General features: G+C 38.2%; 1 protein-coding gene across 15 annotated transcripts in view; it reads left to right on the top strand.

Annotated features, from left to right (window-relative positions):
- The window catches only part of MCF2L (MCF.2 cell line derived transforming sequence like), a 148,186-nt gene that overhangs the window by 121,792 nt on the left and 4,149 nt on the right, over positions 1–22,245 (top strand). For 9 of the 15 annotated variants that reach the window (XM_056500121.1, XM_056500036.1, XM_056500214.1 and 6 more), the window contains 20 exons: positions 656–770; positions 1,728–1,847; positions 2,654–2,845; positions 3,026–3,217; positions 3,907–4,066; positions 4,203–4,273; positions 5,292–5,368; positions 6,416–6,482; positions 9,940–10,055; positions 11,073–11,142; positions 12,347–12,439; positions 12,589–12,681; positions 14,063–14,188; positions 14,814–15,035; positions 15,543–15,635; positions 15,970–16,048; positions 16,193–16,265; positions 17,443–17,558; positions 19,127–19,186; positions 19,535–19,609. In XM_056500121.1, coding sequence (XP_056356096.1) covers positions 656–770; positions 1,728–1,847; positions 2,654–2,845; positions 3,026–3,217; positions 3,907–4,066; positions 4,203–4,273; positions 5,292–5,368; positions 6,416–6,482; positions 9,940–10,055; positions 11,073–11,142; positions 12,347–12,439; positions 12,589–12,681; positions 14,063–14,188; positions 14,814–15,035; positions 15,543–15,635; positions 15,970–16,048; positions 16,193–16,265; positions 17,443–17,558; positions 19,127–19,186; positions 19,535–19,609 — 2,210 coding nt within the window. Of the gene's footprint in view, positions 1–655; positions 771–1,727; positions 1,848–2,653; positions 2,846–3,025; positions 3,218–3,906; positions 4,067–4,202; positions 4,274–5,291; positions 5,369–6,415; positions 6,483–9,939; positions 10,056–11,072; positions 11,143–12,346; positions 12,440–12,588; positions 12,682–14,062; positions 14,189–14,813; positions 15,036–15,542; positions 15,636–15,969; positions 16,049–16,192; positions 16,266–17,442; positions 17,559–18,197; positions 18,285–19,126; positions 19,187–19,534; positions 19,610–22,245 lie in introns of all 15 variants that reach the window. The other 6 variants (XM_056500544.1, XM_056500464.1, XM_056500710.1 and 3 more) reach the window with 3 other exon arrangements.

Genomic DNA, 22,245 nt, shown 5'->3' with positions numbered 1-22,245 from the left:
CTTCCCTGGATGTAGCCTAAGTGCAGCAAAGTGCACTGTATAAAGTCCATGGGATATCATACTGTAAAATGCAATAACAGAAGGTAAATTTTATGTCATTTGCCAGAATTATAATCAAAGAAGGTTTTCCTCATCACAGTGCAGCTGTACACTTGCCTGTGATATTTAATTAATAACTCTGCTTTGAAGAGAAGGAGCAATGGCCATCCATTTATAGTGAGCTTTGCTCCAAAGAATGAAATGTAAGGGCAGCTGGCTGGTCACAGCAGTACAGATTTTTACCTTAAGTTTTACTGATAGCCTAAGGCTTGGGTTCCTCTGAGTCTTAATCCACAGACATTTCCATATCTCTTTTATGTATGTTATCCCCAGCTCCTCATGTCCCCAGGCCAAAGCTGAGAAGGTGCTTAAAATAAGCACTTGCCCATTTTTCAGAACTTAATGTTTGTGTTGGATTTCAGTTTTTTACATCAGTGTTATTGCAGGAAATGATACTGTGTGATACAAAAAATGTTTCCTGTATCCAGTTTATTTGTCCTGAAAAATACTGCTTTGGGGAAGCTTTTTATTTACTCTGGAGGATTGCATTGTCACTTGAAGGTTGCACCCATCATTCTCTGAGTAGTTTTTATGTGTTTTGGTTTTATTTTTAAAGGCTACTGGCTCAGCTGCATGAGACAGAGACTGCATTTGATGAGTTTTGGATTAAGCATCAGCAAAAACTAGAGCAGTGTCTGCGCCTTCGGAATTTTGAACAGGATTTCAGAGAGGTGAGAACTGCTTGGTGGCAGTCAATATTTGGCAATATAGAAATGATTCAGAAAATGCTTCCTGCTCTTGATTTTACAGTTCTTGTGTGTACTTGAAAGCTTTCTCCAACCTTTTTCTTGTACTTGCCCTTACCTGACACACTGCTATCTTTACTAGTTTGAATTCTTGCCCATAGAGACATAGCATTTCTTCTTTTCTCTGCCATCTTTAGATGTTTTTTTTCCATGCACCCAGCTGTGTATAAGCATTCAAACACTCCTTTGAAACCTGTTCTGTACCACAGAAACATAAAATATTGCTGCAACACTTCCATCTTGCCAATAGGTCCTTTTATGGAACCAAGCCTCAACATTCTGGCTGAATTTTTATGAGAACTGTTTCCAACACTGTGGGTGGGAAGTTGCAGCCATGGTGTTAGAAGCTGGGTGGAGGCTGAACTACAACTTTCACAGCCAGTTTCTGATCTCATGTTGTTTAACTCATGTGCTTGATGGCACCTACAGACACTTTATCCTGGTGTAGCTGATCTTGGAGCACAGACCCTGTGTCTCCCTGAGAGCAACACTGAGAAACCCTTTTGCAAGCATTTGTCTGTCTCTAAAACCATTGCTAGAGTGGGGACCTCTCCCTCATGTTTAGCTGTTAGCATTAATGTTGCTTTGTGTCTTTGTAATCTGGTAAAAGCAAGATCATAAATGTTTCCTTAGCATTAGTTTTCTTGCATCTTTTTCAGTACCAGGAAACAGGATTACTTCACTGCCTCTTCTTTGTATTTGTTTTCCTTTTGAATTGGAGGGGAAAGGTAGGCTGACAAAAAAAGGTGCTTTGTCTCTGTGCCCCAGTAGCCACATAATGTTAGTCACCTGGCTGCAGATAGTGCCTATCAGCTATTTAATTAGTGTTTCTCTGGAGAGGTGGAGCTGTCTTCATTCATACATAGCTGTGTCTCATTTCAGGTCAAAGCAGCTTTGGATCTTGTGTCTGAGAGGCTGTCTGCTTTCTCAGATGTGGGAAACAGCCGTTCACATGTGGAGCATATTTTGAAAGATCTTGCCAACTTTGAAGAAAAATCACATGTAAGAGCTCTGCAAGTCTCCTTAATTTCTACTGTGGCAGTGCACATGCAGGGGGGAATGGGATTTGGTGTTGAGTGTGTCAGCTCAGTCTGACAGCAGGGCAGAGCTGGTGTCTCAGGTAATGTACAGAAGGAGTCTGAAATAAAGTCTTCACCCATTGGAGCAGAGTAATTCTTGAGCATCCCTCAATAAAGAGCAGAGTCACCAGACACAGAGTGTGATTGCTTCATGTAGGAATTTTGTGAAGTGTCTACATAGCCAAGTTTTGCATTTACTGATGAAGGGGCCACTTCCATTCCTATTAAAGCCATTTCTTTCAAGAAATAAGAAAGCTGTGTATTGAATGTACAATAAAGATGGCCAGCAGAAACATATACTGAACAATATAGAAAGGGAACCTTTTTCTGGCCTGTGCTTCTCAAGGAAACAAATTGCTCTCTGAGTGAGGTCGTTGCTCTTAAGGCTGATAGGTATTTTTTAATTTGAGTTCAGATTGTTGCTTTACCCAAATTGCATTCATACACATGCAGACCCTGCTGAATAAGGCATAGAAAGACAACAGTGGTTCCCTCAAAATGAGGCCTGTGATTAAATTCACTGTTATTTCTGAGGTACTCTGGTACATTAAAGTTCTTGGGCATCTGGAAAAACAGGAAATCACTTTGATTTATTAAGCAAGGCAGATATTAACTAAAGATGTATTCTTTATCAGTATGTGTATTTCACTGCATAAAAACAATTTTAAAATTTTTTTATTGATCTTGATCCAAGGAAAGATGTTTTTTAATCTTTGCTTGTTTTTTTAGGAAACTGTAGCAAAAGCCAGAATGTTAGCCTCAGAGCGTGATGCTTTTATTCAAAGCAATCATTATGCTGTGGACTCCATTATTCCAAAATGCAGTGAACTTCATCATCTCTGTGATGCCTTCACTTCTGAGACAGAACGGAGGAGAAATCTTCTTAACAAATCTCTGGAACTGCATGACTTACTAGAGAAGGTAAATTTAGTATGCAAAAGTTGTTTCCCAAAACTCCATTGAACAATTGTCATAATGGTAGATAACATTAGCTCACTGTACTGGAAATTTTCTCTTTAAATAGCTGAATGCATGGCAAGGTTGAGGTGTTTTAGACTCTTAGTGTGTGATGATTCTGAGCCTGTTCTTCTCTGTTCCTAGTCTATGAAGTGGTGTGATGAAGGAATTTACCTGCTGGCTTCCCAGCCAGTAGATAAGTGTCAGTCTCAGGATGGTGCAGAATCAGCTTTACAGGAGATTGAGAAATTCCTGGATACTGGTGCTGGCAATAAAATCAAGGAGTTGAATAAAATTTACAGAGAGTATGGACACATCCTCAATGAAGACCTAAAGGTACCAGAATATGTTTATGTGTATCTGTGTGTCCACTTGTTCATTTTAGGATTGCCCTCTTGTACTGCCTTTGATAAAGCTAAATAATCAGTGCTAGGAGTGTGAACTGGAAAGCCAGTACATTTCTGTGCCTGAGTCTCATCACATCTTTGGATAAGCATCAAGGGCTTCAGGAGCTTTTCATAACTACTTAAATGATTCATACAATAAAATTGTTTGGTTTTTTTTAAATTCTCCCAAGCAAGTATTTAAAATACCTTTTTATTTTAATATAGCAAAAATGTGCTACTTTTTAAACATATTCTTTAGAACTTGAGAATATATTCCTTTTCTTCATGGTTGATCTCTTCATGTAACAGAACCTTTAGACACTCAAAAAAATTATTTTTTAAAATGGAATCTTGAATCCCAGATTTTCCTATAATAAGCACACAACATATTCTTCAAGTGATGTTCTAATTTTCAGTGTACTTAATCACAGTAAATTACAGCTTGTTAAGAGTGAAGAGTAGTGTAGTATTTCTATATGTGGTGTAAAAGTAATTGCAGTTTCAAATCAATATGCTGTAGGTGCTATAGGTGTTAGTGTAGCTTGTTGATAGGTCTCTGACAGGAATTTAAAAATTATAATAAATTCTCTAAATCCTTTTATTAATTCAAGTTGTTTTTTATTTCCATGGCAACCATAGGAGCATGTGCAAAAGGTTTTCCAGAAGCAAGAAAGTATGGAAGAAATGTTTCAAAAGCGACAAGTGAGTCTTAAGAAGCTGGCAGCTAAGCAGACACGTCCTGTTCAGCCAGTTGCTCCAAGACCTGAAGCATTTGTAAAATCTCCTTGTACCTCCCCAGGTATTACTGGATTAGCCTTTGGTTTTTTGTGCTATGCTGAGAAACTTAAAGAAACTAATAATTTGTGGTTGCACAAACATCTGTGTCAGATGTGATCCAGTTCTGACTTCTGTTTGGTTCTGGTTTACATGTTTAGGTCTTCAAAGAGAAAACGTGTCCAGCTCAGAAAGCAGTGCCCTTCGGAGGGTAAACTACAGGAAAGCAAAGGTAGTTCCTTCACTTTCCATTTCTCACACATGTACTACTTGAAAATGTCATAGCACAGCAGAATACTCAGGAACTCTCAATAAGTATGAGGGAATTCTACTGAAAAACTGTCATTGTCCCAGTTGAAGCAATGCTGGTGAAGCAGTGGTTTAAATAGGGGCTGCTTTGTTGCTGGGCTGGTAATGAGGGAGGGTAAATAGTTGCCAATATTAGGAAAAATATTAGGGGCAGGAAAATATTAAGTCTATGAACAGGAAACATTTTTTATTTGCCAGTAGTAATTGGCTCCTCTTAAAACCATTGACAGTGAAGAAGTAGTTGTCGTTGGCTCCAGGACAGCTTCACCTGACCTAGTGGATTGCCATTCCCACGTGGGGATGGTCTTCCTGCCCTGCCTGCAGCAAGGGAAGTATCCTGACAGCAGAAGCAGAAACAAGTAGTTTTTCACTGCATTAAAGAGTTGAATCAACTCAGCAAAGGTTCAGCAAAAAACAATACTAGGAGGAAGGCAGGACCATATGACCAGGTTGGACAGCATTTGGAGAGAAAAGGGGTAGTGCAAGGAGGGCTTGAAGGCAGAACCCCTCTCTGTTTTCAGCAAGCCATAGTTAGGTTTAGGCACTGCAGTAAAAGTTTTAATAGTGAATTTCGGTGTCAGGTTAAGAAGTTACAGAAAGTTAGCACAGTTCCTTATTTTTAGCTTGGAAAACAGACTAAGGCTAGTGTTGCTTACAAGATTATGCTGGTGCTCTGATGTCTTCTTGAAAAGGGGCTTTGAACCACCATATTTTCTAAAGTGCCTTTTGATGGAGAGCTTTCCACATCCAAATGTTGTGTGCTCCAAGACCTTCAGGTGACTTGAATATTTTCCTCAGCAGTCTTGCAAACTTGCCTTCATTTTTAGCAGAGTACAGTCTTTCCAGTGAAAAGTGGTGAGCGAAAGCTCTGCATTTTAAAGTGTTTTTTCCACATCTGTGATGCCATGATTATTTCATTGTTTATTTGTTTCCTTCTTTAGAGTGAAATGACTGAACTCCATCAAAGCAGAGGAGGATCTACAATGGATGATGAAGAAAACCTAGCTGTGTTACGACAGTAAGTATATTCTGATAAGCAAAAAGCATGGATTTTCTCTGATTTGGTTCCAGCAAAGCCTGAGTTTGGCTAAGAATTTGATAAAACAAGTATATTTCTCAGTGCTTTTTGAAATGCATTGGGTATGCTCTGTACACAGAGGAAGACATTTCAGTCTGTCTGCAGCATTATTTAGAGCTTGGGTAGTACCAGAGTCTACCCTTGCTGCAGTGAGGTGATGCTATGGCAGGACAACTACATATTTTCATTTCAGAGATGATGCAGTTTTGAGTAATAAACCACCTGTAAATCTATTGAAGGTTTTAGTCTCCATGCTTTGAGACTTTGAGACTGTCCATTTATTGGACTCCTTTTAGTGTCTGTTTTGATATATGTTACCAAAAAATCACTTGTATAAAAACAGAACAGCATAGCATATATTAAGGAAATTACTTAGTACCACCTAGAATGCATATAGCAGACCTTGCATTTTTACTTGTAAACTGGCTACTTACATGGGCTTTTTACTGTTATAGCCTTCTGTTACATCACACAAAATCACAAGGGAAGGAGTTGGGGGAAGTATGATTCAATGCTTGATCATTACAGAAATTAACCTTAAAGCATCATTGAGATATTTAAAGTGTGCCCTAAATGCCTCTAATTTAAAAATACCAGTGTAGCTTTAAGTCTGTGTTTGAGAATCCTATGCAGCTCCAACTCCAGCTCCCATAGCAGCTGCAAACATAGTATAAGCAGACTTTGTACATACAAGGATAAAACATTCTCTTGCTTCAATTCAGTTACTGCAGCACTGAAACTGCTAGATTTTATGTTTTCCTGTTCAAAAACATTTTCAAAAAATTTAAAATGTTTTAAAAATACGTATCTCTCAATAAGGATATATAAAGTAATGATAGGAATATCCATGGAACATCACATTTTCCATTGTCTAGAACTTGTTCTTTTATTATCTGAACTAAGGAAGAAACACAGACAAAATTAATGTTGCCTCATTACTTTACAAAAGTGAACAGGCTCACCTTAATTATCATTCTTTGTCCACAGGCATGTAATGAATGAACTTATTGAGACTGAACGAGCATATGTGGAAGAGCTTCTCTGTGTTCTTGAGGTAAAGACTAAGTTTCACTGTGGGTGTTATTGAATCTCTTGCATTGCATGGATGCTCTTATGTTTTCCTTACCACTGTAAAGCCTCTGTGTGTTCTGTCAAGCACTGTGGTCATTATATTTTTCCTTTCTCATTTTCACAGAGGCATCAATATGTGATTTTTTTCTAGAAATAGTCATACAACTAGGATTTTGTATTAGAAAACACAAATTGAGCAAAAAATGAGATGTGCCTTAGTATTTAGATGGAATCATAGTAAGATTTGTAATGATCATCAATTCCTGCAAAAGCTCTTTCCAGAGTCATGGGTCAGTTCCAGGAAGGTCATGTGTCACACAGGAATGTGTATCTGAATCAAGAGACTCCTGTGTCAGGGGAGAAAAGTTGTTTCTTACATCTTTCTTTGCATATATTTAAGTGATCTTCCACATATCTTGGGTGTAACTGTGAGAACAGAATGCCTTGTAATAAAATCCTCGCTTGAAATCACCAAGGGAGCAAAGGTGCTCCCTTTGCTCCACACTTGTGGAGGCATGATTGCAGCACTGCTGAGTTGCTTGTAGGAATACACTGCAGTATTCCTTCCTTCCTTCCTCAAGTTTAAGTCTTCAGCTATGGGTGTGTCATTTTCCTGTAGTACAATTTGATTGCAGGGAATGATGGAGTTGCAGATAACTATGGCTGAATAATTTGATCAGAGTGAACTAGAGTTGAGACAAGTGGATATTCTTGGTGTCCATATCAATGTTAAGCTCCTAAATAGGAACTAACTGAAGTTGTGGACCAGGACTGATAATTTCTGATTACATACCTTCAAGTAAGAATAATGTGTGAGTGTTTTGGACTCTGGTCTTGGTTTGTACTGAGCTTCCCACAGCATTTACATCCTGTGCTCAGTCTAAGTAATGGAAGTGTTGATTACAGCAGGATGGTCACATCTGACATGTGATAATAAACCCAGGTCAGTTTGGAGTGGGCCTAAGAGATCACTTTATTCTCTGCTTTTGTATGCAATGCATCTGTACAGATCTATTCATAAAATCAAGACTTGAATAGTTGGAGGATTTTTGGTCCTTACTGCTGCTACTGGAGCATCTTTCTATTCCCAGTATTACTCTTGTTTTTCATAGAGTGCAGTGCAACTCCTGTCTTTCTAGGCCAGGTGTCTTGGTTTTGTGCCCCTGTGACCAACACTCCAGTACTCTGACAGTGCCAGGCACTCCTCTCTGTGCCTCCCTGCAGTTTGGTGTCCCTCTAGCTTGAACCTGGGTGACTGAGAGTGCCAGCAGTAATTCTGGATCAGATACTTGCTGAGGGATGGTTCAGTGGCAGTCTTCCATCTTTTGAGTAATTCTAGTTATTAGTCCATAATTCTGGCTATTCTCCTATTCCCTTTATTTCTCCTATTCTATTAATCTTTCAATTTTTCATGTAAAATAACCTGGTGCTCCTTTGTAGAGACAGTGTCTACTCTTATTATATCCTATTTTTTGCCATGCGTTTTCTGTCTGCCAAGGATTCCAATAGAAAAAAAGCAAGGTAGTTTCCCAAGATTGATTGCTTGGAAACTGATGTAACTTATCCAAGATCAATAATTTTTCTTTCATTAATAACTAGGATCATCCCACTTTAGTGTGTGAAATTCAGTAATCTTTACTGGGAGAAGAACACTGGTCTAGTTTATTTTTAGGTATTGAATTCTACCTTTTTTCCCACTTACTTGAATGGTTTTAGAACAGCTTTCAAATGAAGGACTAAGCAAGGCCTTAAGCATTTTTAAAGTAAGATTAAATAATCTCTTTGTCTGCATTCAGTAGCTTTCCCTCTTTTTTCTTAAAACACAGCTACTACATAGGTAGTAGAACATTAACGTTTTTATAGTAAATTTTAAAAGTATATCAGCCTAAAGTGAAAAAAATGACAAAAACTTTTTGTCAATGAGTGTATTTCACACTTTTTTTCCTTCAGAATCTGCAAGTAATGAACTCTGTCAGGCTTCCTTTCACCTCAGCTAAATTCAATACTCCCTTTTGCCAGTGCTGGCTGTGCTGCTATGTTCAATATCATCTTGACTTAAAGTGGAAATCATTGTCTTTGTGCAGCTCTTCATCTAAACTGCATGGTGGCTGCAGTAGTTCTTTTCCTGTTAAAAAAATTACCTCCATTTTATCTAAATTATTTTTTAAATTTTTCTTAATTCCTTTATTCCACTCTTTCTGTTTCAGACTCTGCCTTTTCCTGCTTGGGGGCAGGAAAAATATGAGAAAGGAACCAATGTAGCTATTTATGAGCTCCATTGTCTTTGCCTATACCACTGGGGTATTTTTGTTTGCTTGGTTGGTTTTTTTGGTGGTTTTTTTGTGGTGTTTGAGGAAATAATTCCCAGACTTTTAAAGAGCTGGTTCTAGGTTCTTTTAAAAGAAATAATTCTGTCCTGTCCAAATGCTTGAATTCTTCAGATTAGCTGACTTTACCAGCTAGTTCTTCTAGTTTGGAGCACATGTCAAAATGGAAAATCTTAATTGTAGGGCGCTTTTGCTTATCTTTTCTTTTAATTATTCAGCTTGCTATAATTTGGTGTGGTTTATTCTAATCAATGTGACTTAATGCAAGGATCACCTTGTGTTTAAAAAAAAAAAAAAAAAAAAAAAAAAACCAAAACACACAAACCACAAGAGAGAGAAATCAAATCTAAATCTAAAGATGAGATGATCATCTTCAATGCCTGTGTGCTAAGAAATATATTTATATTAAGAAATCTGTTTACAATGCAGGTGCTAGATAATTCCTGCTGTTTTTCTGGTTGATTTTTTGGGAGTGTTTTGTTTGCTTGAGGTTCTTTAGTGTTATGAGAAAACACAGATTAGTGACCTCAGGGCCAGAGGAGAACAGTCCTGGGCTAAAGCCACTTGTGTCCTTTTCTGTGCCAGATAAACAGACAAGAGAATGTGTGCTTATATGGCAAGTGGAAGATGTGGGAATCTAAAGCTGCTCCTTTTGGTGCCAAAGCAAATGGAAGTGCCTTAACAGAATTTTTAGCTTACTGGTTTCTGTTACCCTTAGAAATAACCACAGTCAGCTTATTCCTTCATAACAATGGCTAAGGCAGGCATGAAGGTTTGTGTGTGTGCTGGAATTGTGGCCCTTAATTCAGATGTGTAAAGTCTTAGCAAAAAGAGTATGAGCTATAATTTGTAAGCAGTGTAGGAATGTAGAGCCTTTACTTGGTGGAAATTATTGCAAGCTTTGTTTCATCCTCACTTATCTAATTGCAGGATTTACTCAAGTGTCTTTTTGAAGACTCTGTGTGTGTGTCTGAATGGGGTGATGAAAACACAGGATTTTTATTCTTCTTTCATGATTAATACTGTCTGTCAGCCTGAAGGCAGACTGCCCTGTTAGAGAGAAGTGCTGCAAGTAAAGGGAGATGGTAATTGTGCCTCTCTCCTGGGTTGCAGGGTTATGCTGCAGAGATGGACAACCCCTTAATGGCTCATCTCATTTCCCCAGAACTGCAAAATAAGAAAGATATCTTGTTTGGGAATATGGAAGAAATTTATCACTTTCACAACAGGTGAGGATTTGCATTTGGTTCTAAGAACAGCATTTGGGTGAGATTCTTCACTTTTCATTTTAATCTGCCATAGACTGCTAAAAGATCCTTACACAGTCCTACTTGTCTATGTGGCATGTCAACACTGTATTGCATAGGGGAGGAAAAGCAAAATATCTATCAAAGATGAACAAAGCTGTGTGAAACCACATATATTCAGTACACAGGCAGAATTTTGCATTGTGGTCGTCTTTCTGAAGCAAGATATTTGGATGTGGTTACAAGATAATTAAAGTAGGTTTTATTTGGGTTTCTTTTTTTTATTACTTTTGCTATGGAAAGTGAATTATGGTTCTAAACCATGAATTCTCAACTCTTACATCTGATTGAGGGTGATTAATTTTATATTTCTATAGATGTATTAAATAATATATGATCAATATAGAAACCCCTACTTATTTATATCTATTAAAATATATATTGAGTGACCTCTCTGAAGTCTGGATCCTTGCTGCTAGAGAGATATTTCTTCATAGGATAATATTTAAATTCATAGGAAAGGGAAATTGGTTTTCAGGAGAAGTTAAGCATATTAAGTAGTTGCTTTTTATTCAGGCAAAACTAGAATGACAATTTTTTTTTTTGTTTTTTTTTGTTTTTTTTTTGTTTTTTTTAGTGGGTTTATTTTAGTTTTGGGGAGGTGGTTTTGGTGTGTGGTGTTTGGTAGTATTTGGAAGCAGAACCACTTTAAACTGCACAAATCCTGCTGCTCAATACATAATGAAGGGAAATGAAATCCCCCTTCCTTCTCTAACCCTGTATTTGATTTCAGTTGCAGCAACAGTCAGCTAAAATAAATGGGTCAGAATATTTGTTTTAATTTGCTATCCCCTTTCAAGTACATAATCTAGAAGAATTATGTTTAGTTTTGTAGCATTGCAAATTTGTTTCCAAAACTTTAGAAAACTAATTGCAAGACTGTGAACATTATGACAACTTTCTTTAATGTGTGCTCTAAGAAAATTTTGCTTCTCCTAGAATATTCTTGAGAGAACTAGAAACCTATGTAGAATACCCAGAACTAGTAGGACGGTGCTTTCTGGATCAGGTATGTGTCACCTTTTGCTGGCACTTCATTCACAAAACTCTTTGGGGCTGTAAGATGGCAGAGTGATTCTCATGTAGCAATTACCACCACATCCCCTTTGTTTGTCCTGGGCATGTAATAGGTTGAGAATGTAAATGTTACTGGAGAGTTAGAGATATTTTCCCCTGTGCAGCACAATTGCTTTTGTTAGAAAAAAATACTATCTCGTTAAAACTGTTTTTTAAAGTGGCAGTCAGGAAAGCATGAAGAGGAGTCATGCACTGCATTGTTTCACATCACTATAAATGTTCACTTGGTTAGATTTCTTTATTGGATTGTTGTTTTGCTCTTTTTTCTTTAAAAAGTACACCTCAACAGAGTAAATCCAAAATGTACTTTGATTTACAGAGTAAATCTATTTTTGTTCCATAAATAGAAAGCTATGACAAAATAAACGTTTTTTAATTGGGGATGTACTAAACAATGAGTCTCACCTGTGGTATACTAAAGGCCAAATAAGAATGTGTGTATGGAAATCAGACTCCTGCTGTTGCTGCCTATGGATGCTCTAAAGCTCCTGGAGGAGCCATCCCTCTCCCCCTTCTGTTTACTGGCTACATCCATGGAGATGCTGTTTCCTAAAACTGAGGGACTGAGGTACTTCTGTGCCTACTGATTTCCTACCTGGTCTTTCCTTTATATCCATGGTTGCTACAACATTTCCAGCAGTCTTTATTTCCTTCTGCTTTCAGCAACTGCTGAAGTAATGGTATTTAATTTTTGAAGTAATAAGGGGGAACAAACTGCTTGGCTTAGTTTAGTATGGCTCCCAGTGAAAAACATATTTGTGAAATGAAAATAAAGGAAAAGGATAAAGTCTTTTAAAAAAACTACTCTGTGGGTCTCATGGCTGGGCACTCACAGAGATATTTTTCATATTGTACTAAAAATATATTTCTAACTATAACATGTTTTTTCATAAGGTGCTTAACATTCAACTGAAGCAAAAATTAACAAGAGTGTTTTATTTTACAAATTAGTAGCCATTACAAAATCAGTGATTTTGCAATTCCTTGAGGCATCCTAAGTAAAAAACAATGATTCAATTTTTGGTGGTGGTGAATTTTTTCGTAGCATTATTGAAAATGAAAAAAAAAAAGTTATGAACTTTATCTACTAAAGTCACAAGAATTCATGAACTTTTTGCTTTTCTCCCCAATTCCAGATGGAAGACTTCCAGATTTATGAAAAATACTGTCAAAATAAACCTCGATCTGAAAGTTTGTGGAGGCAGTTTTCAGACTCTGTATTCTTCCAGGTGTGCTTGCTTGAATCCCTAAAATAACCATGGCTTTGGTTTTGTTTGGGTCTGGGGTTTTTTGTTTGGTTTATTTTTACTGAATCTTCTCAAGAACAAATAGCACAAGTACTGATTAATATCCTGATGAAATCCAACATTGATTACAGGAATGTCAGAGGAAACTCGACCACAAGCTCAGTTTGGACTCATACTTGCTGAAACCTGTTCAAAGAATAACCAAATACCAATTATTGCTAAAGGTAAGTATTCCTAAACTATAATGCTAAGCACATTTTGTGCTTTTTTTTTTTGAATGCTGCTTCTCTCATCCTGATGGAGTGAAACCTAAAAGTTAGTGAGCAGATGTGCAAAGGGAAGCACACAAATCCCTGTCCATCAGTTTTCAGCTCAGTTCTTTTTCCTTTCAGTCAAAAAACTTCAAATAAGCAAACATAACACAGAGAAATCTTGTGTAACTACTTTTGCCTTTAGATTGCAGCTGAAGAGAAGGGGAGAAGTTGATGAAGGGAAAACAGAAGGCCCAAGAAAGCTTTGAAACAAAGACGAGAGAGTGTCTGAAATACTTCAATTGTAGTCACCCCACCCATATTGCAGTAACTTGCCTTTCTGGACTCTAGGAAATGCACTTGAGAGAGAGCACTGTGTGGTGTTTGTATGAAGGATGCTGTTGTGATTCACTTAAATATACTATACTGAGAGAGCAAAATAAAAACAATATACTACCACAAATTTATTTAAATTATTATATAACGTTTTGCCATGTTTGAACTAAGAAATATTTCTTGTATTTAACAGTAGCTTGAAAATTGGCCTCAAACCAGATTTACTCTTGAGTTAAAATTGAGCTGTTAACCGTCTTTAAATAATTAATTAATTAATTTAGTCTTACATGAAGAGAGGAAAATTATAAAGGTTTTTGACTTAAAATATCTTAACTTCCTACAGTCCATGAGTAAATTCTTATTTTCATACTGTGAAGTCAGAGGAGTTCCACATGAATTTGCTGCTGTGTTTATCTGTATCAAATTGGAAGATAATTCTTCACAATAACCACTTTAGAGAAGGGATTCCTTTTTAAATGTATAGACAATACCCAATGCAGTAAATTTAAATCTGTTGCTATCATGCCAGGCTTTGCCATAATTTAAAAAGTAAATTAAATTTGACTATGTTTTTAAATTTGTTCACTTCCAAAAAGTAATAAATGAAAAAACCCAGTCCTTTTGTTTGAGGATTGTTGGTTTGGTTTGGTTTTTGGTGTTTTGCTTTTTTTTGCAATTGTGATGGAAAAAATATTTGCAAAGTTAGTCTTGTAAAATTTTTACATACAGCTTAAAAAAACTCTAGATGAACAAAATATATTTGGCTAATTAGCAGCAGAGATGAGAAGTAAATATTTAGGATCTATTGAGTTCCAACCAGTATTGAACTAAGTAGATTATATGGTACAAAGCTTTACTTTGTTAACTTTAAAATCACAGAATCAGAGAATGGTTTGGGTTGGAAGGGACCTTAAAGATCATCTAATTCCACCCCCCTGCCTAAAATTCAGTGTTAAATTCAAACATTCCTTGTTGCTACTGTTTCAAAAGCTAAATGTTGTCATTCCCTTGCACTTAGGAAATGCTGAAGTACAGTAAGAACTGTGAAGGTGCTGAAGATCTTCAGGAAGCACTGACTTCTATCCTGGGCATTCTTAAAGCAGTTAATGATTCTATGCACCAGATAGCCATTACAGGCTATGATGTGAGTAGAAGATTTTTGGTTACTTTTAACTTTCTTTTCTGGTTATTTTTGGAGGGTTTTTTTGAGATAAATGTACAGCTTACCCCATACTATGTACTAATAATGAGAAGAGTGTTTCACAAAACATGCCTTTAAACTTAATTGTGTAATGAAAATAATAGAAAAGGGTTCTCTGTATACTCTTTTTAAGTTTTCCTACTATGATTAACATTTTCATCTGTGTACCTAAGGTTTTTTTTCCTTTGTTCTACAACTACACCCAAAGCTTTCAGTTCCCCAAAAAAATAACAAAATCCAGAACAATACATAAGCAGATTTTGAGCAAAGTTTGGGGGCAAAAAAACAAACAACCAAACACGTGTATTGTGCTTCCCTCTCTCTATATGTAGCTCCCTGTGCCTCTGCTACTGGTACTTTCAACTGTAAAATCCTGTCTGAACAATGTTGGCCAGTGAAAATTATATATAAAAATTCAACACTGACTTTATTGCATTTCCAAATCCAACATAAACATTGATAAGAGAGATTATTGGGAACAACAGACTTCTAAAGACCTGTTCAGAGTCTGTATTTTAATCTGATATTATCTCTGTAGTTACAAATGTCATTGGTTTTTTTGTTCCAGGGAAACCTGAATGAGCTGGGCAAGCTCTTAATGCAGGGATCCTTCAATGTCTGGACTGATCATAAAAAGGGTCACACAAAGGTGAAAGATTTGGCACGCTTCAAGCCAATGCAGCGACACCTCTTCCTCCATGAGAAAGCAGTGCTGTTCTGTAAAAAGAGAGAAGAAAATGGAGAGGGATATGAGAAAGCACCTTCCTATAGCTACAAACACTCCTTAAATGTAAGACAGTCCTGATGGTCAAAGTACTGAGGGCTTAGCCTGTAGTAATAACAACATTCTCATTTTATGTGTGCAAACCTGTGCTGCAGCATTGTTTGGGAGCTTCACTCTTTCAGACAAACCTGACTGGTGCTGCAGGTCTGTGTTATTTTGTGTAGCTGTCTGTCCAGCTGAATGGCAGTTGCATTAATCACACAGAAAATGTAGGGAAGGGTAATGTAAAAATCATGAAGGATTTAGTGGTCTGGATTTTAAAAGTGACATTTTTCAAGTCAGTCTCAATCTAATGTACCTAAACCGTTCCCTCCCCAGTAGTCAGGCTGATACAAAGCACTAAATCTCATCTCCAACACACAGATCACAAATTGTTAACTATTCTTTTCCTTGTGCAAGAAGCCAGAAAGGTTTCTCCTTTTCTGAAACAACAAAGAATACCAGCAGCTGCCTTCTTCTGTTTTTAACGTAATTACAATTCAGTAGGTCAGCTTCTGTTCTCTTTGTTTCCAGATGGCTGCAGTTGGAATAACAGAAAATGTCAAAGGTGATGCAAAAAAATTTGAAATCTGGTATAATGCGAGGGAAGAAGTTTACATTATACAGGTAAATGACATGGCCCTCATTGAGGGAAAAAATAAAAGAAAGAAAAACAAAAAGGGGAGCAGGAGTCTGACCCAGAGGATATTGTATACACCATCACTGTAGCTGTCACTGGAGTGGTGGATGGCTTGGGAGATGGGGTTTGGCTGTAGCACATGCACAGCCTCTGCCTCAGCCTGTTCCACTGGCTACAACCAGCTTCTGCTCATGGAAGCACTGGAGAGGGAGCTTTGTCTCTCCCTCTTGAATGATTCTTCTGAGGCTATCCTTCAGCATGCAACTATCTGTGTAATAACTATTCTGTGCTTGATGGCTGATTGTATTTATTTTTGGGTAGGCACCAACCCCTGAAGTTAAAGCTACTTGGGTAAATGAAATAAGGAAAGTGCTGACAAGTCAACTGCAGGCATGCAGAGGTAAAATACTTTGGAGATTCTCTTTTTTCTTTTTCAATCTTTAAAAATCTATTTTCTCTTTGATCTTCAGATCCTGCCCTGTAGATCTTTCCTGTGTGGGACACAAATCAATTTTAATAGTTGTTTTTCTTTCCTCCATTACAGAAGCTAGTCAGCACAGGACACTAGAACAAACACAGAGCTTACCTCTACCACTACCAGCATCATCTTGTGCAAGGTAAGTATGTTGTCACATCAGCCTGGCTATCTTGTAAATACACTAAAACATCTGATTTGCAGCTCCTACCCCTTAATACTGGTCCTTGTGTTTTAAGGTTTTGGTTTATTTGTCTTCCTACTATGAAGCTGTAAAGCCTGGAATTTATACTCCAGAACTGTTAAACTCAGCAGCAGTGGCATGTGTTTTGCCAGTTGATAGAGAATGCCACAGAAATATAATTTTCTGCACCAGCCAAAATCTTGGTGGTATTATGTGTCTGCTTGTTGAGCAGCTGATTATGTACATTATGGTCCAGATAAGACGAGTTTTATGAAGCAGCCTTTTTCTTCCTTCACTGTTTCTCTCCTTTACTTTTTCTTCCTTTTCCAGTATCATGTTACCTTCCTTTTTGTCTTTTTCACTGCAGTATCTTTTCTCTGTCTTGTTCTTTTACTCTAATAACCTTTTTTTTTTTTTTTTTTTTTTTTAACCTAAGTAATGTGTTAAATCCTCCAGTGTCCCAGTTTCTGGGTGAAGTTTTTTCTTTTTTTCCGTTCTTCACCATACCAACCTATATATTCTTCTGTTCCCATCTGATCTGCTGTTCTGCCCTTGCCTGACACCTCTCTTTAATCCTCTGCTGCTCAGTCTGGTTTTTCATATGTGTGTGTATACCTATCCATAAGCTCATATCCATATGGTGTGTGCTCAAATATGTATTGGTAACTCTCTGCCCTGCATCTTTTATGCATTTGCTCAGGGAGAATTTCTCAGACACATCATATTTGTGGAATGTCTTTATCCCATTCCCAGATGGAATTGTGATGGGGATCCACTGCAAGATCCCTCATTTGTTCCTGTACTAAGAGCTTCTGAGAGGCAGTTTATTCCTTTATCTTTCTTCTTTTATTCCTAGTACATTCAGGAGGAACTAGTTAGCTTCAAGTGAGTAGAAATTGTCCTGAGCCATTTTTCCAGTAACTCCCACTGCTACAGTACATGTGACTGCAGTTAGTCAGGAGAGGTTTCTCATTCATATGTTCTCATTGTCTTTAAATTGGTATAATCACCAATTACTTTTTCAGTCCTAGAAGCTGCAATCTGGGAAGTAACAAATCAATGGTTTTCAGTCTATATATCTATATGTAAAAGCCTGTGATTGGATTGATTGTCTCCATTCTCTTCTAATAAACAGTCCTTCACAAAACCACATCAGAAATACCAAAAAAACGGAGGAGAAGAAAGCTGATCTCACAAGTCTAGAAGGTTGTGGCACTCCAGTAGCACCAAAGTACCCTGAGAAAGGCAAAGGTGAGTTTGCCCCTGCGTGCTGTGGTCTTTAATTGCAAGGAGCATGCCTGCACTGCAGCTGCACAGGCAGATCCACCAGCAGAGTAGCCACGGTGGTGCAGGGGAGGCAGCAGGACTCCTGACCGAGCAGGGCTTTGCTCTTCCCAGCCCTGGGGCAGCACACCCACGCTGCACCAGCGTGCTGGTCCCATCTGCCCTCAGCCTGGGATTGATTTCTGCATTCCAGTGTGTGCTGTGGGCAGGCCCAAAGCCTTCTTGAGTGAATGGTAGCCAAAGGCAGGTGGGAACCATTTGTTACAATGCTGAAGTCTGCAGTAGGTCTTCTCTTAAAGCTTCTCAGGGTTCTCTTTCTCTGAGAAAATTTCTTGGCATTACCTGAGCTAAGAGAGAGGGTTTTTTTTTGTTTTGTTAAGTTTTTTATTTTTAATTTTTTTCCCATCATGGAAATTATTTATTGAACCAGTGGCAGTACAAGCCCTTGCTCAGCAAGAACAACCAGACACTTGTGTTGTACCTGGACTTTCAGTTGCCTCTTCCCATCCTAACATGCAGGTTCCCTGGCACAGCTGCAAATGACTTTTTGCCTTGATCTTTTCATGGCCTTCTCCCTTTTCTTTCTGTCTCTCTCTTCCTTTGTAGACAACACTAGCTCTACCTCAGAATGCTCTGTACTGTCAAAAAAGCGCTTTATGCTGCAGGGCTTTACTAACCTCAAAAGTCAGAAAGGTAACTTAATAAAAAGGCTAGACTGTTTTTTGTGTAAGGTTGTAATTGAAGCATCACCTTGTATGTGTGTGTAGTGTGATAGGTTTTCAGTGTACACACTAGCTTGTTCTTCCAAGGTCAAGCTAGGTTCCTTAGTCGGTGCCTCTGGCAGGGAGGTTTCAAGGGAAGCCAGCTCCAGAGTGGGAGGGGGAGATGCAGCTAGGATAAGTGGTGTTGGGGAGATGCAAGGGAAAGGGTGTGGTTTCCAGTGCCTCCAATCTCACTGTCAAGGCCAAGGACAGAGTTTATAGTGGCCTTTATATTCCTTTAGAAAAACTAGAGGAAGGAAGTTGTCTTCTGACCAGACACCTGGCCTGCTTCTAGCTTCAGTGGATCTGCCCCAAATGCACTTGTACTTGGCAAAAAGGAATCAAGGTGATTCTGTGATGGTTTTATAGAGGATTTTTATTGGCACCCTTGCTAACAAAATTCTCAAGGCACAAATAACTACAGCAGAATGTGTATGACAATGTTGTTTTGCTGGATAGAAAAATAAGTAAGAAATTCCCTGTTCTTCCAGAAATTGTCTTTGTCTCTTTTTTTCTAAGAGTTTGAAACTTTTCTTGCTTCCTCCAGCCAAGTAATCACACTGGTACAGTCACTTCTTGCTTTGAAGGGCTGTCTTTGAATAGTCTGAATTGCACTAAGGTGATGGCACATGTTCAACAGCATGGCATTTTTCCCCCACAAGCATCCTTCCTGTTTAAAACCCAATTACCTTTGAGTTCTTTCTGGAGAGACTCTAGGGTTGTGTATATAATGCTATTGAGGTGAGCACTAATGTCCCATGCTTGCCTTGACAGAAACTCCACCTCCTTCTGCTAAAAGCCAGACATTGCCAATGATCCTTCTTACAGGACCAGGTATTGCTGTAGCTCTAGATTTACATAAAAATGATTGCTTAATTTGGTAATGTTTCTCTGAAATTGAAGTTAATTGTATTCAGTTGATGTCTAGTCAATTTAGAAAAGTTTACATATATTTTCATCTATTACTGTAAAATAAATTTGTCAATTTATCTTCACATAACTACTTATAAATACTTAATTCATTCTGCTACCATGCACCAGTGAAGCTAAAATTAGATTACAGAAATCCACTTGTTTTCCAGTGTAAACTCAAAGGTATTTAGCATGCAATCCACCTATTATCTCTTTTCCAATTCTTCAATATCTCTCTTCTGTGTTTTTTACCTATTCATCCTCCTGCAGCTTCTCCTACCAGTCCTGACAAAAAAGCCAAACGGCACGAAGTAGTGAGTGACCCAACTCCTTTTGGTTTAAGAGGTACAGTGATGCCACATCTTCTACTCCACAAGTACCCACACATCCCTCATGTTACATCAGAGTGCTGAGAATACCTGTATGATGCTGTTGTATGCAGGAGTATTGACATCAGCTGAGTTTTTTCAAGTGGATCTATATATACTGGTTTTTAATAGCACAGCTGGTTGAAGTTTTACCTTGGTTTAAATAAAGTAGCATAGAAGACAGGGGGAAGAGAGTTTTTAGAAGACAGGGGGAAAAAGATCTGTTGCTGAAGGAAGAGCTAAAAGTCATGTGTTTAAAGGAATTACAGGGCTACCCACCTACCTGGCAACCATGGTTTTCCATGTGTTAGAATCCTTCTGTCACTGGGGCCCTTGTGGAGAGGATTTCACTTTTAAGAAATGAAAAAAAAATTCCAAAACTCAGATCACTGTCATGAGGAATTTATGTTTTAGATCTGCATTTATTAGTGCAGGGACAGCCTTGTTGCATCCTTCTTTGGGTCATAGTAGGCAACTTTTACCACTCTGTCAACCCCAGATGACTTAACCAAACCCCTTGCAGCCCATCCTCCCAACTCACAGCTAAGCAGAGAATATGAAAGTATTTCAATTAAATAATGCACTTCTAACCAGCAGGGCTGATGGTGAAAGTTTAAGTACAAATCCCTAGGGTTAATTAACTAGAGTAGTAGACAGTACAAGGAGAGCAGTCCCTCTCCTCCTGACTCTTTCCACCACTATCTCCTTTGGAAAATATTAGTCTAAAGGTGAAGCTGTTTCAATCCCTACCATCAGCCTTCTCTCCAGGCTTCTGAAGTCTTTCTGTGGAAATGGTGCAAGCTCAGCTGCTGTGCTGGGGAAACTGCAACACCATTCACCTTGCTGAGCAGCAGGTAATTTAATCCTGGGCTAGACACCTGCAGAAACACCACACAGGGGAATATGAGACTTACAAGGTTATTCTTCTGCAGGGAACAGGGAAAACTCTGAGATCTCCAGCTACAGCAGAAATCCTGAGGTCTCAAAAATGTCTGGAAGAAAAGTGTGTTTTATGCCCTTTTCCTTGGGTGCTGGAATTTTCCAAGGAAGAGAGTCCTTGATCATTGCTGATTTACAGTAAAATTATTGTGTGCTCCGAACAGACTTACTGATTTGGTATCCTGTCCCTGGAGCATCTTTCTTTATGAAACTCCTAAACCAAGTAAATTAATTTAAAACCTCTACTAACTCCTCCTTCTGTCTTGCACCTTCCAATCTCTTTTCTGGCACTTTATCTCCTCTCCTTCCCCAGCTCAAAGACGGATAAGCAGGGCGCTGACCCAGGTATTTAGGGATGAAACTGCACCATGTGATGGCCAGAGCAGAGTGCATGGCCCCCATTCATTTCCCTGCTCTGATTTATGCTGAAGGGGGCTCAAGGAATATGAATTAGTGTCAGAATTACATGCTGTAGGCTGATCATAGCTTTTTGAAGAAACCTGTTAGATTATTTCTGAAGGGAAACAGTTATGAATTCTTGGTTTTCCTGGCATCATCATGTCTAAAAGAATTTCTGAATAACCTTATCTTTTCTCAGGACTGCCTACTCTTCTCCTGCCTTTCCTGCCTTTATAGGCAGCTCTGGTGTAGTCCCAGCCTGCAGAACACACACATACAGATTGAATGTGCATGCATAATTTCAGTCCCCTCGTTTGCTGATATGAATACTACCATGGTGACCACCTTCCTTCCCAGGAGGAGATGGGCTTTTATAGACTTGTTAATTGTAGAGTGCCAGCTTGGATGAGGAGGAGTATCATTGGTATGGCAGGATCAGGCCAGTCTGCTCTTAGCACATCAGCACAATATAAGAAAACAAAGAGGTGGAGGAGCAAAAGCTGTTACTCAAAATGTACCCAAGCTGTTACCCAGTGAGTATGAGGTTACAGGCACTTACAGTGATTTCACTTTCTTTTTCTTTTGTGCAATTCATTGGTTCTGTGTCTAATGAGAGCTTGGAACAATTAGGAGAAACCAAGTTTTCTTTTGTTGCATTGTTCTTAACTTAGAAATAACAGAAATGGTTTCAGCTGTGTCCAACAAGCCAACTACAAGATGTAAGCTTCCAAGGAAATTTGCATGGAATACAGCAGAAATTTATTACTCAGTTTCTTCACAGATAGAAGTTCACTCTTAACCCTGGACAGGGCCAAATGGGTCAGTACTTCCAATCTTGTGCAAGTCACTCAGCAGCATAGGCAAGGTAAAAGTCCCACTGCATTTGGTGTGCTCTGGGTGTGATTCCTTTCTCTGATTTCTTTGGCTTTATTCTGATGCTGCTCAGGTTTTTCCTAATGCACTGGCATGAACAGCTGTGTGACAAATGTCTCAGGAGCAGTGCAAGGCAAAAATGTTGGTGCTTTTTCAATTTAACTAATATTACATAAAATGGGAGGTTTGTTCTTCCTTTCATTCTTTTCATTGAGTTTCACTGTTGTTACTATTTGGCTTGAAACAAAAGCTTGCTTAAAAATACTTGACTTTTTTATAAAGACTTTTTTTCATTGTAAGCTCAACACATTTATTAGCAGCTGCTGACCTTGGTGTAAAACATCCCATTAATAAAATCTAATGTAGTTTTATTTGGAAGAGGATTTTGTGCACTCTGGATAT

The sequence above is a fragment of the Oenanthe melanoleuca genome, chromosome 1, assembly GCF_029582105.1.
Source record: "Oenanthe melanoleuca isolate GR-GAL-2019-014 chromosome 1, OMel1.0, whole genome shotgun sequence".
NCBI lineage: Eukaryota > Metazoa > Chordata > Aves > Passeriformes > Muscicapidae > Oenanthe > Oenanthe melanoleuca.
This window is presented reverse-complemented; position numbering and strand designations above follow the sequence as displayed.